The sequence below is a fragment of the Eulemur rufifrons genome, chromosome 30 (assembly GCF_041146395.1).
Source record: "Eulemur rufifrons isolate Redbay chromosome 30, OSU_ERuf_1, whole genome shotgun sequence".
Lineage (NCBI taxonomy): Eukaryota > Metazoa > Chordata > Mammalia > Primates > Lemuridae > Eulemur > Eulemur rufifrons.
The window spans coordinates 15822255-15840080 of NC_091012.1; the positions used below are offsets into that span (position 1 = coordinate 15822255).

The 17826-nt window shown below is 37.5% G+C and overlaps 1 protein-coding gene and 2 pseudogenes across 1 annotated transcript in view; 2 read left to right on the forward strand and 1 right to left on the reverse strand.

The window, feature by feature from the left end:
* The window catches only part of LOC138378783 (zinc finger protein 679-like), a 45351-nt gene extending 39392 nt beyond the window's left edge, over positions 1-5959 (reverse strand). Inside the window, exons 1-3 of the mRNA XM_069464142.1 lie at positions 5945-5959; positions 3997-4123; positions 3405-3497 (exon numbers count right to left, since the gene is read on the reverse strand). Coding sequence (XP_069320243.1) covers positions 3405-3497; positions 3997-4123; positions 5945-5959 — 235 coding nt within the window. The remainder of the gene's footprint in view (positions 1-3404; positions 3498-3996; positions 4124-5944) is intronic.
* On the forward strand, positions 798-2118 carry LOC138378116 (mitochondrial fission regulator 1-like; annotated as a pseudogene).
* Positions 5960-7415: 1456 nt separating the features above from the next.
* LOC138378784 (myb/SANT-like DNA-binding domain-containing protein 3) lies at positions 7416-15008 on the forward strand (annotated as a pseudogene).
* The last annotated feature ends 2818 nt before the right edge of the window (positions 15009-17826 follow it).

The window sequence follows — 17826 nt, forward strand, 5'->3', positions numbered from 1 at the left end:
GGGTAAAGTGTGCAGAAATGCAATCCCTGTACAGTTATTGATTGTAAACCGGTAATATCATCAGAGATTTGTTTAAAAATGCAAATAATAGAACTGCCTTATCATTCATCAATTCTAATTATGAGTATAACCAAGGGTGTAAAATGAGTATCTCAAGAAAATTCTTCACTCCCATGTATACTGCAGCAATACTTACAATGTATACAATAAATATATACAGTTATGCAATTCTTATTTGCGGAAAAATTTACCAGTTAAACACACACACACACACACACACACAAATATATATACACACATACACACATATATATGAATGACAATTTCCTGATAGTACTAAATAGTGGAAAATTATGGAATATAAGTATCAAAATATAATGTATCAATTGTTGAATATATTCAGCAATTTGAAGCACTCAAGGAGACAGTATATTTAAGAATTCTATGAAGTGAGTAGGGAAAATAAACTATATTACAGTTTGGGAATCTGGTTACTATAAAGTTGAAATTTTACTCTTATTTTATACTAGAAAAAAGAATATACATAAAAAAAGAAAAAAGGATATTTCGAAGTGAAATACCATTAGATGTTCTTAGGTTTAGGAAGAGGCCATGCATTTGTATAAAATTAATGAGTCTGAATTTCTATAGGATTGCCTCTGAAATCTTAGAATTGTGAATCATGATGCAGAAAATATGAAACATCTGTCCCTAGTGTTTCTAGCATTACTGAAGCAAATCACAATTTCTCCACTATTCCCTTTTACACATTTCAAAAATGAGGCAACAGGCTGGAAGCCTGAGCAGCTGGAGGTGGTGCTCGCTGCCGCGCGGTCGAGTGTGCTTTATGGACCATGTGCTGCTATGTATGCCTGAAGTACTTGAAATGCAAATTTGGGGAGACTTTGCCATCTAAATGCTTGGCTGGATTAAGCGCCTAATTAGGACGGTTTTTCAACAAGTTGGAGTAAGCATGCAATCGGTACTTTGGTCTGGGAAGCCATATGGTTCATCTCGAAGTATCCTAAGGAAAATTGGAACTAATTTATCTCTTATTCAGTGTCCAAGAGTTCAGTTTCAGCTTACCAGCCATGCAACAGAATGGAGTCCCAACCACCCAGGAGAGGATGCAGTGGCGTCTTTTGCTGACATCGGATGGGTAGCCAAAGAAGAAGGAGAGTGTTCAACAAGACTGAGGACAGAGGTCAGGTCAAGGACACCCCTTCAGGATGACTTTCCTTTGAGAAGCCCCCAGGCAGGCAGATTTCGTTACCAGACTTGTCTCAAGAAGAGCCTCCCCTGAAGACTCCAGCACTGGCCAATGAGGAAGCATTGCAGAAGATCTGTGCTCTTGAAAACGAACTTGCTGCTCTTAGAGCTCAGATTGCCAAAATTGTGACCCTGCAAGAACAGCAAAATCTCATTGCAGGTGACTTAGATTCTACCACATCTGCTATCACACCGCCACCCGCTCCGCCACCACCCCCACCTCCTCCGCCTCCCCTTCCACCAGAGCTGCACCAAAGTGTATCGGCTGTTGATCTGATTAAGGAGCGAAGACAGAAAAGAGCCAGTGCTGGAGAGACTTTGGTGAAGAGCAATCCAAAGAAACCTGACATGCCAAATATGCTAGAGATCCTTAAAGATATGAACAGTGTAAAACTTCGGTCAGTAAAGAGGTCAGAGCAAGATGTAAAGCCCAAGCCAGTGGATGCTGCTGACCCTGCTGCCCTCATAGCAGAGGCTCTGAAAAAGAAATTTGCTTATCGGTATTGAAATGATAACCAAGATGAAACTGACAAAGGAGTTTCAAAGTCTGAATCAGAGGCCACCTCAGAGACACTGTTGTTTGGGCCACACATGCTGAAGTCTACAGGAAAAACGAAGACTTTAATTGAAAATGTATCAAACTCCTAATAGACAATGAGCTGAGAAAGACTATCCTGGTTCTGCTGTTGGTTTGTAGAAGGCTGTTTGGCTAGTAGAAATCAACACTATTTAGTAAATACTTGACTTTAGTATTCAGTGGTCTCCTTTTTTAAGCCTCATTATAGGATTAAGCAATAATGAAAGCACTATAAGTGTGATTTTGCTTGTATGAGATGGTCAGTTCCACAACATGGGTATTCTGATGTGTTTTTAATGTGTAGCCAGGGTGTTCAGGTTTCCAGTCTTAAACAATTGTATCGATTTCAGAACATAGAAAGGATAGTTATGGATGGTACTACATATTTTTAATTCTGAACACTAATTTATCTGTACAAATGTTTTATATGCATATATTTGGATATAAAACAGTTCATGTAAAAATTAGTAGAGAATGACGGCGATGAGGGTACCGTTATCTTCGTTCGTTTTCAATGACCATTTAGTATTCAATGATGGAACAGCTGGTACAACATAAGTTGTTGGAGTGAAATATTTGAGATTGGAATCTTCATGCCTTGAACAGAACTTACATCTTAGATTCTGTCCCACATTTTCTTGGAGCTGGGGTTTGACTAGGAGCCAGATAATTAATGTTCACTGCTGAAATTCTGTAATGCTTTCCATTAAAGGCAAGTTGAGGACCAGGAAAGCTGCTTTCGCCTCATTGCCATCCATTGCTGAGGAAGAAAGTATAGTTTTCAAGTAGTGACGAACTAATTATTCAATTAAATCCCTTTTTAAGTAAAACCCAGAATGTACCATCTTCTTTCCTTTCAGTTTAATAAATGGCATCATAAAGATAAAAAAAAAAAAAAGAGGCAACAAAAGGAACTTAAAAAATGGAGCTGGGCATGGTGGATCACAACTATAATCCCAGCCCTTTGGGAAGCCAAGAAAGGAGGATCAGTTGAGGTCAGGATCTTGAAACCAGCCCCAGCCACATAATGAGACTCCATTTTAACAAAAATAATAATAATAGGAATAAATAAGCTGGCCATGGTGGCTCATGCCCATAGTCCTAGGTACTCATAAGATTGAGGTAGTAGGATCCCTAGAGCCCAGAAGTTTCAGTTTGCAGAGAGATATGATCAACCACTGTACTCCAGATGGGGCAGCAAAGCAAAACGCTGTCAAAAGATGCTTTAATGTAGAGGTCTTCAGAATATGTACAGATATTCCCATATCTCCCCAAACAATAGAAGTGTTTACAGATAACATAGTCCCTTATAAGCCATGACAAGAACTTTAGCTCTCATTGAATTCTAAGGAAGATCACTGTAGGGGTACAGTTCTTAGAGAGTTTAAGAGCATGGGACAGAAGATGTCCTTCTGTAAGAGAAAGAGAAACATACACAGGCTTCTCAAAAAACATTTCCAATAGAGTGGAGCGTTCCAAACCACGTTTTTATATCTGCCTTTCTCCTTGAGCTTTGGCTCTGTAACACTTGTTATCTGCTTTACTGAATCTCACCTACCTGGATATTTAGCTGTTCCCTCTTTCTTCATAATCCAGGGCTCTATCCTTTGCTCCAGACATGTGATCAGCTCTGGCTTTGAGACAGTAAGACCTGTTTTATTAGAAAGAATTCACAAGACTCTTGCTGAAGACTCTCTAGTTACTCATCTTACAAGTACTATACTTATGGACAGAATATTATGGAAGATTCTAGAAAACTGTTTTCCAAAATATTGTTTTCTTACAGACAATGTAGAATGATAAGACATTATTCCAAATTTATGGCTCCAGAGCACCAATTCCCACTAGCACCAAATAAAAAATAAGTGGTGGAAATTATATTCTAAGGTGCAGGCAACAATTATATACCCTGATTTCTAGAGGAACCATTAATCTAGAGTTAAGTATACAGATCAGCTCAAGAAAGGAAAAGGTTCATAAGATGAGACATCTAGTGATTTTATTTTCTACACCAAAATCCTTCAAATTTTCTTTAAAAGCAGGGATATAAAATTCATTCATGTAAAGTAGAAACTTCCAAGAAATAATCTACAAAAGTAAAATAATGCCCTTAGTGTGGAATAGGAATTGTGTATTGAAGTGATCCTCACCAAGGGAGACTAGGTTTCCGTAGTTCTCTAACATCACATCCCTATATAAATTTCGCTGTGCGTTGTCAAGGCACGCCCACTCCTCTGTAGAGAATTCTATAGCCACATCCCAGAATGTCACCAGTTCCTGAAAAAAGACACATATTTCCCAAGTTTCCAAGGAGAGAGTTCTTAATTTGACTACAAGGAAAATGAAAGTTATGAGAACTGTTTCTGACATATGGGTGACTGGAATTATCCAAAAAGCTATTTTTTAGCACAGTGATATTCTTGAACATATTCTCTAATTCTCAGAAATGAAGATCATATAACATGTATGAAACTAGTGTGCATATGATACTGTAATGCATGATAAAGTATTTAATATAAAATTAAGGGCCTCGGCTGGGCGCGGTGGCTCACGCCTCTAATTCTAGCACTCTGAGAGGCCGAGGCGGGCAGATTTTTTGAGCTCAGGAGTTTGAGACCAGCCTGACAAGACCGATACCCTGTCTCTACTAAAAATAGAAAGAAATTATATGGACAGCTAAAAATATATATAGAAAAATTATCTGGGCATCGTGGCATATGCCTGTATTCCCAGCTACTCAGGAAGCTGAGGCAGAAGTATCACTTGAGCCCAGGAGTTTGAGGTTGCTGTGAGCTAGGCTGACGCCATGACACCCTACCCTGGGCAACAGAGCGAGACTCTGTCTCCAAAAAAATAAAAAATACATAAATGAATAAAATAAAATAAGATAAAGGGCCTCAACACAGCAATATAAATTTATGTGTGCTATATTTACATCATATGAAATAAGTTGTGCATATTTCTCACACAGAGAAACAGTGAGTTAGAAGGTATCACCCAATTTTCACGTGTACAGTAATGAACTGGAGATCTTGTTAAAATACAGATTCTCATTCAGGAGATCTGGGGTGGGGTCTGAGTCTCTGCATTTCACAGAATATAACCAGTGAAGCCAGTGCTTCTAACCTAAGGACAGTATTTTGTCAACATCCAGTAACTGGCAGACTTTCAATTTATCTCACTTCATTTGACCAGAAGACAAAGATAAGAGCCTTCATTTTCCAAGCAAGGTATAAAAAGAAAGGGGAGCTTCCAGTGTAAATGTGATGGTTCATGCACATCCGTCAGTAAATCTCCAAAAAACACTTAATAATAAAGAGAAAAACAATTAAATTTACATTGGATGAATCTGTCAGAGAGCACCTTAACCAAGTGAATGAAATTAACATCAACTGTAGTGGGACAAATTGGTATTAGACACCTTTGCACAGAGGATAAAAAAAATCAGTGCTGGGATGGTAGTGCCCAACAATATGTAACCATGAAGAATCATCAGTTTTATGCAAAGTTCAAGTTATAGATATTTCCCATGTTTTGTCATCTTTAATACTGTACGTAAATACTTTTTCATTATACAGAGCAAGTCTTCTATTTTTTATTTTTCCATAATTTTCTTGTTATCCTAGGCAATCAATGCTATCCTCTTTCTGCATTTTCCAAATACTATTTCACATAGAGCTGATGAAAACATCCAGATGAAACCTTGAAAGTACATGTTGCCCTTCTTCACTCAAATACAAAGACCCTATCTCATCTCCAGTAGGAATATCAATATCCACACTATTATAAGTTGACCTGTCCCAATGGGAACATTTTCAATATTACATATCACACATTTATTATGAAACTTGATTATTTTATTAAGAAGTGTGGATGAAGAGAATGTAGAGCAAGTTTTATTATATAAGGAGGAAGGATTTTCCAGGGCTCCTTGACCATCCTAAGAAGAAATGGAAAAAAAAATGTAATGGGAAAAAACTCATTAGGCATAAACATCAGAAGTAAAGAAGTAAAGGCTTACAAGTTCTAAAAATTGAAGTTCTGCATGACATTCCAGGAGGAACAGTGGACACAGCCCCTAACCTGGGACACACTTACCTGAAAAACAGCCATTTCTCCTTCTCCTTCTCCAACTCTGAAATTTCTTTTCAGGTGAGACTGTGTAGAACAATTAGAATTACATCTTGAGACTATGCCCTGAAAGGAGTCAGCACAATTTCTTCACCTGTTTACACAGCATCCACAAGCAGGAGGACCACAAAATGCAGAAAGGTCTACACTCACTTGTTCTTAGTCACAGGAAACAGTCAGGTATGATGTCTCCTCATGGAGACTAAAATGTGAGGTTCTCCTGTCTTTCCCTTGGTGACCTCCCCCTGCCACACGTGCCAGGACTTTCTGCTACAGCAGTGGGAATCTGGACCACACTGATCTGCCCCTACCAAACCCAAAGCAGCAGGCCCTGTGACTTCTCTCTGGAACAGTGTAAACTCAGTCTCATGAATGTATTTGGGAGTTCTAATGCTTAACCCTGGTATCAAATGAGAATTATTTTGGGCACAATTAAAACCACATGGATGTTCCCACCCAGCCCAAGAGACAGGTGATGGTGTTTCTTTCAAGCTAGCCAGATAATCCTAATTGAAAGCCTGAGCTGAGAGGCAATTACTTAAAAATTGTCTCTGAACCATCAATGTGAATAGAAATCATGTGGTATTGTGGGCCTCACTCTAAGAAATGTGATCTGCTGGTGTGGAAGGGGGACATTAATTGGCTTCTTTGTCAAGTCTGGTTTTAGTGCTGATGTTGCTCAACCTAGATACATTATTAGTAGCACTCAGCTAGAGACAGCAAGCACAGCATATAGAGTGTCTTATGCCCAACAGTCATCACAACACAGATACTTATTTTCCAAAGTGAAGACCAGCATAATGCAATGTCTACTGAGCATGTACTGTGTGCTCATAAGTATGGTATGCTGCACTGGGAAGAAGCCTTTACATTGTGTGACTTAATCCTTATAATACCAGAAAAGGTGAGTACTAAAAAGGTGAGTAAAGAAAAATTTAGATGTGGTGCCAGCCTTTCTATTCTTCTTCTCACACAACTATAATAGGATTCAAGAATGGAAGCTATATAGTATAAAATACAGAAAGAATTATATCCCGAATTGTTTCAGAAGTTACCGAGGCCTGCAGGTACATACACATGAGAGTACTGAGGAAGACAGACACTGTGAGTATATAAGAGGCATGGGTGAGAAAAGGCCTTTCTTCACTGTCTGGTTGGAAATTTGAGCACATTAGAAAATGTGCAAATATATAACATGGGCATTAAGATAGAGCAGCCACCACAAACTCCTATGGCAGAGGCAAGAAGTAAGAGCACATTGCTGAAGGGGTCACAGCAAGAGAGCCTCAACAGAGGGGGCACATCACAGGAGAATTGATGAACCACAGAAGGGCCACTGGAAGGTGTTGGCAGTGTGCATGCCTGCATAGAAAAGACCACTGAGTATGGAAGCCAGTGTTATTCAGACACAAAAGTGGTGGTATATGAGGACTGGGGAATGGACGGCCTGCCGGATGGCCACACAGTGGTTGTGGGCCATGATGGTGAGGAAAAGAAACTACATACACACAACAAATGTCCAAGAAGATCTGAGTTGTACACCCATCAACTGAGAGGGCCCTGTTTTCAGTGACAGAGTTAACACAGGCATTGGAGGCAGTGATAGAAATATAGCACATATTCATAATGCACAAATTCCTCAGGAATACAAGGGCCTGTGAACGTTCTGGTTGACACGGGTGACAAAGATGATGAAAAGATTCCCAAACAGGCTGCCAAGTACGTCATAGGAATAGCATGGAGTGCAAGAACCTTAGTTTCCAGCCTTTAGCAAAGCCCATGAAGAGGAACTGAGAAATCATGGTGGAATTGACCATTTGCTAGAAATTCTGGTTGACTGGGAAGGCAGAAAGACAAAAAGTAGGAAACATAATATGATAAAATCCACTTCATATATTTTTCTTGAAAGTTTTTATTTCTGTCTTACAAAGTTGGTTTCTGTGTATAGGTCTACCATTGGTCTTTTGATTTGCATAACCACACCTGAGTTGATAATATACCAAACTGCTAAGGATAAAGTATTTCAATTAGTTATCTGAGCAAGACCTACAGAAGTGAAATTCACTGACTTCTATCATATTCAGCCTATGATATTTATTGTTTTAATGAAGATTGAATTACTTGATATGTGTAAAATGCCTGTAAAGGAGTAAATTTCAGTAACAGTGAAATTTTATTAGGAGTTGGACAACACATTCAGCCTGGATATTGATATGTAGCAGAGATCTAACAGTTGCCTTCATTCGGTGCTCTGTTGTTATCAGCAACAGTCATGTCTTAACATTTATCTTCTTCAGATAAGTGCAGATATTGAGATAAATAGTTTCCACACCTTTATAACACTTGACAATGTCATACCATCCAAGCATGAGATCGGTAAAGCATATTGTCTTGAGTAGCACAGGTTCAGACAGAACCAGCTCCATGTATGGTGTTTTTCCGCAAGTCCAGACTTTTATTGATGGTATTTTAATCATAAAAGCTGTGAGCTTCATGGAGTTTCCAAAAAGAAAATTCTCTTTAGTACAACTGGCTCTCTCAGTAGTCAGAGCCATTGGTACACAGGTGCAAGCAAATCCATAAGTCTGTCAATATTGCAAACCATACATAGTAGTATACTTAATCAATATATACATGTTATAGATTAAAATTTTCATATCCAACAAAGTAACATTTAACATCAAAAGAAAGAGGACATGAAAAGGAGTTAATGAACCAGTCCAAGGAGAGCAACATGGACAAGAAGAGTATCTTGGGCTGATCTGCATGATCATCAACATCTTTCAAAAGAAAATGCCAGGTGCTGACCACAAGTGACAGCAAGATGGTGTCTATAGAGATTACCTCACCTAGCTGGTGAAGCCCTGCTCTTTTTATCACCCTTCAGTCCTCTGGTGAGGACTGGTAGTAAAGGGTTACATTCTTATCTGGTTGGGTGTAGTCTCTGAACATATGGTCCCTGCTGACATCATGCCCTTTGATATACTAGATGGAGTCTTTTTCTTAGATTTGGTGCAAAAATAATTGTGGGTTTGGACTATGAATTTTAAATCATTATAACACATTTATTGATCAAAATAGTAACCATTACAATCAACGTGTTTTTGTCAGTGAGGAATAAGTTTGTTTTTTCCTGTAGTGTAAAAAGCCATGCTTTGGGATTCCACAAACTCTTGGAAAGTATTTTCTGCATCCCGCTGGTTGTGGAAGCATTTTCCCTGCAAACAGTTGTTGAGAGGCTTGAAGAGGTGGTAGTCGATTGGCAAGAAGTTAGGTGAATATGGCAGATGAGACAAAACTTCATAGCCCACTTAATTCAAACTTTTTGAAGTGTTGGTTGTGCGATGTGTGGTCAGGTGTTGTCATGGAGAAGAATTGGGCCCTTTCTGTTGGCCAGTGCTGGCTGCAGGCATTGCAGTTTTTTGTGCCTCAACTTGAATCTGACTTATTTATAGCTTAAAACATTTTCCATAATTCCATATTTGCCTCCCATGATTCCACTGGAATCCTTCTCAATACTAATATTTCATGACCCTTGCCCTGTCCATCACTGCCCAGGTCATCTCCACTTACTTTTTTTTTAAATTTTTTTTAAATTTTTTTGAGACAGAGTCTTGCTTTATTGCCTGGGCTAGAATCAGTGCTGTGGTGTCAGCCTAGCTCACAGCAACCTCAAATTCCTGGGCTCAAGCAATCTTCCTGCCTCAGCCTCCCCAGGAGCAGGGACTATAGGCAAAAGCCACCACACCCGGCTAATTTTTTGTTTCTATTTTTAGTTGCCTGGCTAATTTTTTCTACTTTTAGTAGAGACAGGGTCTTGCTCTTGCTCAGGCTGGCCTTGAACTCCTGATCTCAAGGAATCCTCCCACCTTGGCCTCCCAGAGTGCTAGGATTACAGCTGTGAGCCACGTGCCCAGACTCCATTTACTTATTTATTTGCCATTTCCAGCAGATTATTACAAAAACCTTAAAAGCCTCCAGCATGGATTGATTCTGATTCTATTTTTTTGTTCTGTTTTGTTTTCCTAAAGCTCTGCTTGTCATAATGTTTCTTACTTCATGCTTTTACCTGCATAAAGTTTAAGATTCCTCTGTCTGTAAAATGGTTTTTCTTAGTCATGACTATTCTTTTCATTACATTTTCTTTTTCCTAAAGGTATCATCTATATATCATGATAATATTAACATAATAGATTTTTTGGCACTACTGATCATACCACTTTTGAAAGAGCTCTTACCAGTTAAATCCCGTGAGTGACATAAATGGTTATATCCCCCACCTTATCCAACCTTTTTCCTCTTCAGCATCTTCTCACATTAACCACCATCTCCCTCAGGAAAGTCACTTTTCTTATTGGCTTTCTAGATCATCTCTGAAAGTGCCTGTGTTCCACAAGGCTGTATGTGTGAGTAGACAGCCCAAGTTGTTTATAAGTTACATTTCTCGAGACTGGAATATTTTTTGTCTTGCAAAATCTACATGCAACATATTTTTCTGTTCCTAATTCTCATTCTTCTCTATACAAACCTGAAGTCCTCACCTGAGTACACTCCTCATTCTCAAAATAAACCTAAACTGGTCTCTGACTGTGCCACTTTCCTTCTTTGCCTGTAATATCATGCTCTTCCCTTACCATCTATCTAGTCGTTAAATCCAACTCAAATACCGCTTTTGCTTTGAACCTTCCTAATAATTTCAGATTTATTCTTCTACCTACATTTTGTTTAAAATTTAAATTTTATATTGAATTATAGGAATGTTGCATGTGTTTGTCACCCACACATTTGTGTAAATTCTTTGAATTTTTGACTGAATTTTTTTTAACTTTTAGTACCAAGTACATGTCTACACATGTGACAGTTAATAAAGAAATGCATTTTAATTTATCTGACTGGCCACTAAAATTCTTCCTTATCCTAATTATTTACAAATGACTAGGTCCAAAATAAGGTATGTTCTTTCCCAATCTCCATAAATCAATATATTGAATGTAGGTTTGAAATAATAAAACTCATATCCCTTGTGAGAAGTACAGGCTAAAGTCTTAGTTTTTCAAAAGATATTTACTAATTACACACAACCATCTAAAAGCTGTTCTGACAGTGAGGTTTTAGTGGAAGAAGGAAATTATTACTATTTTTAATTGCTTGTTTTCTGTGAGGGGGAAAATACTACAATATATAAGAACACAAATAAATGTGAAAATTTTGGTTAGTAATGGGTGACAAGAAAAGCAAATATGTTTAAGAACCTGCAAGACTTTTCACTCTATCAAAAATATTACATGGAAAGGTCAGATATGTCTTTAAAACCTGGATGGTAGCATAAAGCTGTGGAGACATTTCCTTTTTTTACACTGAACTACCTACCACTTTTTTGTTTCACTAATAGAACTTAGTAAATTGTCCACTAGCTAGTTTGAATTAATTAAACATACTTGAGGTATTTTTTTGTTTATATGAGCAAGTTACAACTTGGAATTGCTTTTTTTATGTATTTGACTTTGTTTTCCATGTATCATTCTTACAGGGAAACTCTAGCTTACAACGCAACAGACTGAAGTCATATGTAAAAACCAATTTGCAAATTACCATCCAATTCTTACATAGGACCTCCAATAATTTTGACAAATAAAAATATAACTACTTCATGAACATGTATATTTTTTCATAAAAATATACTGACTTTTGAAAATTCTTAAAATTTTGACCATGATAAGTTTAGAGAGCCTTATGGAACTTAAACCATCTTAGGTGTAAGGCATGACAGATATTTATTGAAAATTTCCTAGTACAAGCAGAAAGGAGGAGTTACAAATAAAACAAAGATTAAATAGAAATGAAACAAAGATAGCAATAAGGAGAGGATAGCATATTCCTGAATGCCACAAATATTCGAAGGGATTTTTAAAAATGTTTTCCTCTGTAATTGGTAAGAGTGGAAGGTTTACACTTTTCCTGTTGTTGTTATTGGTATTTGTAAATAAGAAAATATTCAATATTTTTTAGAAAAATTAAAAAGGATTATTTTAGTTGTGAGATTAAAGATTGTAACAATTTTCTAAATTAGATTTGCCACATTAAAAATATTAACCATTGTTATCCATAAACCTTTGAGAAATATTTAGGTACACTTCATTACATACTCACATTCAAAATGTGAGTCAAAAAGTTGTACACCATTATTCTCAAATATTTATAAATTGTACACACTTTCATGTCCACATAATACACTTTTAGTATAAAAATATTAAAATGATTTGAAAAGACAAAAAGATAGTGATCAAAACTAAAAAGTGAAATTGTTTCATTACATTTCAATAAATTTTTATAAAATATGAAAATATTTTTATTTATTATTCTGTATCTACCTACAAACTGTCTTTCAATTTTTTTTGCTTTAATATTGGTGTTCTTGTCTTTCTGGAATGTCTACATACATAGTTCTGTGTGTTTTTCAAGTTGATGTAAAGTTTTCTTTAAAAAATAAGAATTGTTGATCAGTAGAGGCAGCATAAAACAATCAGCCATGATTTATTTTTATATAAAAATCAAAATATGATAAGAATTCTAGGCCGGGCGTGGTGGCTCACGCCTGTAATCCTAGCACTCTGGGAGGCCGAGGCGGGTGGATCGCTCGAGGTCAGGAGTTCGAGACCAGCCTGAGCAAGAGCGAGACCCCGTCTCTACTAAAAATAGAAAGAAATTATATGGACAACTAAAATATATATATACAAAAAATTAGCCGGGCATGGTGGCGCATGCCTGTAGTCCCAGCTACTCGGAAGGCTGAGGCAGGAGGATCGCTTAAGCCCAGGAGTTTGAGGTTGCTGTGAGCTAGGCTGACGCCATGGCACTCACTCTAGCCCGGGCAACAGAGTGAGACTCTGTCTCAAAAAAAAAAAAAAAAAAGAATTCTGCCTACTTGCTATTTGCTTGAAAGAAGTATTTTCTTACTAGTTTGACCTAATCCCTTAAGGAAATTTTTTAATTGTTTCACAGAATAAAATAAGTCTGTGACATTGCATTGAGACTCTAACCACAAAGTAATTACTGGTGAGTAATGTATGTTCTTAATCTGGGGAAGAGAACAAAGTTTCTCTTCGCAGCTTCTCCAAGTCAGGGTCTGATTAATGCTTGAAACAAATTTTCTATGTAGCCATTTTTAAGAATGTCTTCAGATGAAAAACGTACCATTCTTATGTTGTCTTAAAAGCTCAATTATATTGTGCTTTATATAAAACGTGGCATGTCCATGCCATCACCTGCAAAGCCTCTGGGAACAAAGCCTTGAACATCCAGTGACAGGAATATGCCCAAGGATCACTTCAGACAGAAAAATGTTTGTCAGAGTACAGGTGATAGGGGACCCAATTAAAACACAAGTGGGGTTGAACACACAGAAATACATTTACCTTTGCATGAGCGTAAATGATTCATTTTGAGTCAATTTTGTACAGGTTTGTGCTAGGAGTCCAGCTTCATTCTTTCTGCATGGTTGATATCCAGTTTTTCTAGCACTATTTGTTGACAACTCTTCCCCTCTCCCACTGAAATGCATCTACACCCTTGTTCACAATCAATTGTTAGCTCAGACTCCCTAGCAGACCCCCTGTGACCCTTGCTCTGGTGGCAGGATGTTGCTGCTGCCTCTTTGCGCCGCAGTGGGACTCACATAGCTAGTGTCCAGACGGAATATAGTGAAAAATACAAAAGGACAAAATTATAAAACCTGCCAAATACCTCTCTGAATTGGAAAAGAGCCTCTTGCTTGCTTTAGTAGAAAATTCTGAATATGTGCTGGAACGTAAGAAAAGTGATGCGATATAGGAAATACTGCCCTCAAGCGACGCACCTGGCCAGCGCTTGCCAAGCATGCAACTCTTAGCTGAATGCAAGGAGCGTACCACAGCGGTTTTCCACACAGCTGAAGTGCTGGAGAACTTCAAGCCTGGCACCAAAACAATTACAGGCTGTGAAAGGAAACAGAAAGTGAAGTGCAGTGTCAGCCCACTTCTGAGTACCCACATCCTGGGGAAGGAGAAGATTGCCAACAGGATGCCCTTGAGCAGCTCTACTTCCTGCAGAGTCAGGGATGGGGGGAGGAAGAGGCCGAATACCGCCCCATGGTGCAGCCCAGAATCATTTGCTGCTGCTTTTTTTTTTTTTTTTTAATTTCATCTTGTTATGGGGGACACAATTGCAGGTTACATACGTTGCTCCTGTACCGCCTTTCCCCCCAAGTCAGAGCTCCAGGCGTGTCTGTTCCCCAGGTCGTGCGCATTGCACCCATCATGTAGGTATATATCCCTCCCTTCCCCACTCCCCCCTTCCCGAGTCAGCACCTTCAAGTGTTACCACTCCCCAAACGGTGCGCAATGCACTCATTGTGTAGGCATACACCCATCCCCTCCCCCACCCCCCACCTTAGTCTGATATCGACTGCAAACTAGTGCAACCCCTGTGGAAAGCATTATGGAGGTATCTTAAAAAGATTCAAGTAGACCTGCCATTTGACCCAGCAATCCCATTACTGGGCATATACCCAAAGGAAAAAAGGTCATTCTTTAACAAAGACACATGTACCCGAATGTTTATAGCAGCACAATTCACAATAGCAAAGATGTGGAAACAACCCATTTGCTGCTTCTTATAGAGAACTGTGCAACGACGAGAAAGAGTTCCTTGCTTCCCAGTATGTGAGGGGACTGCTCCACCTGTTATTCAGCTGTCAGAATAACTTCCAATAAAAACTACAGGAGCAAAATCTCCCAGGAAGGTGCTTTTAAAAAGATGCATGAGGAAGAACCCCATCAACCAATTTCCATCTTAAAACTGATACAAATGAATGAGGTGCAGGTGGCCAAAATACAGCAGGTAGACCCAGAGTGTGAGATGGCAGAGGAGGCACACAGGATAAAAAATAGAAGTTCTTAATAAAAAGATACATTGGGAAAGGAAACGATGAACTTTTACAGGGGAATGATAGCCTGTTTCCTCATTTAACCAGCTCTTTCCCAATTCACTCTAAGACTTTGGAGGTGCCTCTTTTGTAAGTAACCTGTTGGCAAAGAAACTCTGGAACATGAACTAGCAGTCAGTAACCTGGAACAGAGCTACAGCTAGGAAAATTAGAGTGGTGTAGTCTCTTATTTAAGAATACATTCACGGAAACACCTGCACCCTATGTACCCCTTAAATGGTAAAGAAGCTCTTAGTCTTCTGAAAATTATCAACGAGCATTATTATTCTGAAAGTAATGTTTCTTAGTTAGAATTCATACAGGAACCACGTGTGAGTATTTTTGTATTTTTTTAATCAAATGCAAGTGTGACTATAAAAAAAAATCAATTGACAATAATTATGTGGGTTTATTTGTGGACTCTCAGTTGTATTCCGTATATTTACTTTTCTACTCATTTGCCATTACCACAGTTTTGATTCTGCAGTTTTGTAATATATTTTAAAACTGGAAAGAGTGAGTTCTCATACATTTTTCTATTTTTCATATTTTTTTTTTTTTTTTGGCTATTAGGTGGACAATTCCATATGTATTTGAGAATATACTTTCCCGCTTCTGAAAAGACAGGCACTTTTTAAAATAGGGAATACATTGACTATATAGATCACTTTGTAGAGTATTGCCATCTTAATAATATGAATTTTTTAATCCATGAACACTGGGCGCAATTTCATTTATTAGGCTGTTCTTTAAGTTTTAGAAACATTTGTAATTTTCAGCATTCAATTATTTCACCTCCTTGATTAAAATTATTCCATAGTTCAAGAGTATTTTCCATTCTGTGGAATTCATTTTTTAATTTTTACTTCAGGTTGATTATTGCTGGTATATAGAAACATCATGGATCTTTGTATGTTAATTTTGTGTCCTCCAATTCTACTGAATTGTTCATTAGCTCTGATAAATTTTTATGGATTATTTGAGTTTTTCTAAAGCCAGTATCATGCCATATGTAAATAGCAAGAATTTTACCTTTTCTTTCTCAATTTGAATGGGTTTTATTATTTTTCCTGCCTAATTTCTCTGATTATGTCTTCTAGTGCAATGTTGAATAAAGTGGAGAAAAGTGAGCATCCTTCTCTTGTTCCTAATCTTAGGTGGTGTGGAGAAAGTTTAGCCTTTACCCATTGACTTGTTAATTTTTTTTTAATAAATGCTCTTTTTCCAATTTCTAGTTTGTTGACTGCTTTGATCAAAAATGTTTCTTTTGTATACCATGGAGTACTACTCAGAGATAAAAAACAATGGTGATATAGCACTTCTTGTATTTTCCTGGATAGAGTTGGAACCCATTCTACTAAGTGAAGTATTCCAAGAATGGAAAAATAAGCACCACATGTACTCACCATCAAATTGGTTTCACTGATCATCATCTAAGCGCACATCCAGGAATAACATCGATCCGGTGTCGGGCAGATGTGGGTGGGGGAGGGGATGGATGTATACAAACATAATAAGTGCGATGCGCACTGTCTAGGGGATGGACACCTTTGAAGCTCTGACTTGGGGGGCGGGCAAGGGCAATATACATAACCTAAACTTTTCTACCCCCACAATATGCTGAAATAATAATAATAATAAAAGTGTATACATACACACACATATACGTACACCTCTTCATATAACAGAATGGATTCAAAGTAGATTTGCCAGCTGTCAATAAAAAAAAAAGAAAAAGGTGGGGTTTTTTTTGTTTTCTTTTTTTTTTTTTAATTTTTAGAGAGTTCTCACTATGTTGCCCTGGCTGGAGTGCAGTGGCTTCACAGGCACAAGGTAGAGAGGACTTCAGCCTTCAACTCCTCTAGACCCAAGTAATCCTCCTGCCTCAGCCACCTGAGTAGCAGGGACTACAGGTATGTGCAACCATACTGGATAAGAGATTTTGTTGTTATTTAAACGTTTTTTCTGCATTTGCTGATTTGCTGCGTGTGTTTTCCTCCTCAATTCTATTATTGTGTTATTAAATTAATTGATTTTCTTATATTGAATTAATCTTGCATACCTGAAATAATTCCACTTGCTTTTTGTGTATTATCCTTTAAATATACTGTTTGATTCAATTAGCTAGTATTTTGTTCAGGCTCTTTTGCATCTATGACCATAGGGAATATTGATCTCTAATTTTCTTTTGGTGTCTTTATCTGTATTTCAGATCAGGGCAATTCTGGATCCACATAATATATTTGGAAGTGACCTTACCTCTTCTATTTTTTATAACAGTCTGAGGAGGATTTTTAAAAATTCTGAAATATTTGGTAGACTTAACCAGGAAAGCCATCTGGTACTGTTTTTCTTTGTTGGGAGTTGCTTTAATATATTTGATTGATTTCTTTTTCGGATTCAGCCTCTTTATATTTTATAGGTTTGTTCTTATTTTCTGTTTCTTCATCAGTCACTTTCAGTAATGTATGTGTTTATAGAAGTTTGTTCATTTCATTCAGGTTATCTCTTTGTGCAACTGCTGATAACATTCTTCTATAATCCATTTTATTTCTGTAAGGTATTTATTAGTGTCTCCACTTTCATTTACGATTGTAAATATTCATATCCTCTCTTCTATATTCTTGGTCAGTGTACCTACATATTTATCAATTTTCTTAATCCTATGGGAGAACTAACTTTTAGTTTTGTTTATTTTCTCTAATGTTTTTCTCCTCTCAATTTTATTTGTCTTCACTGTAATATTTATTAGTCCTTTGTTCTATTAGGCTTGGGTGTCATTTGCCTTTATTTTTCTAAGTCCTTCTATTGTAATATAGGGTTATTCAAGACATTTCTTCTTGTTTCATATAGGCATTCACTGCTTTAACCATCCCTCTAAGCACTG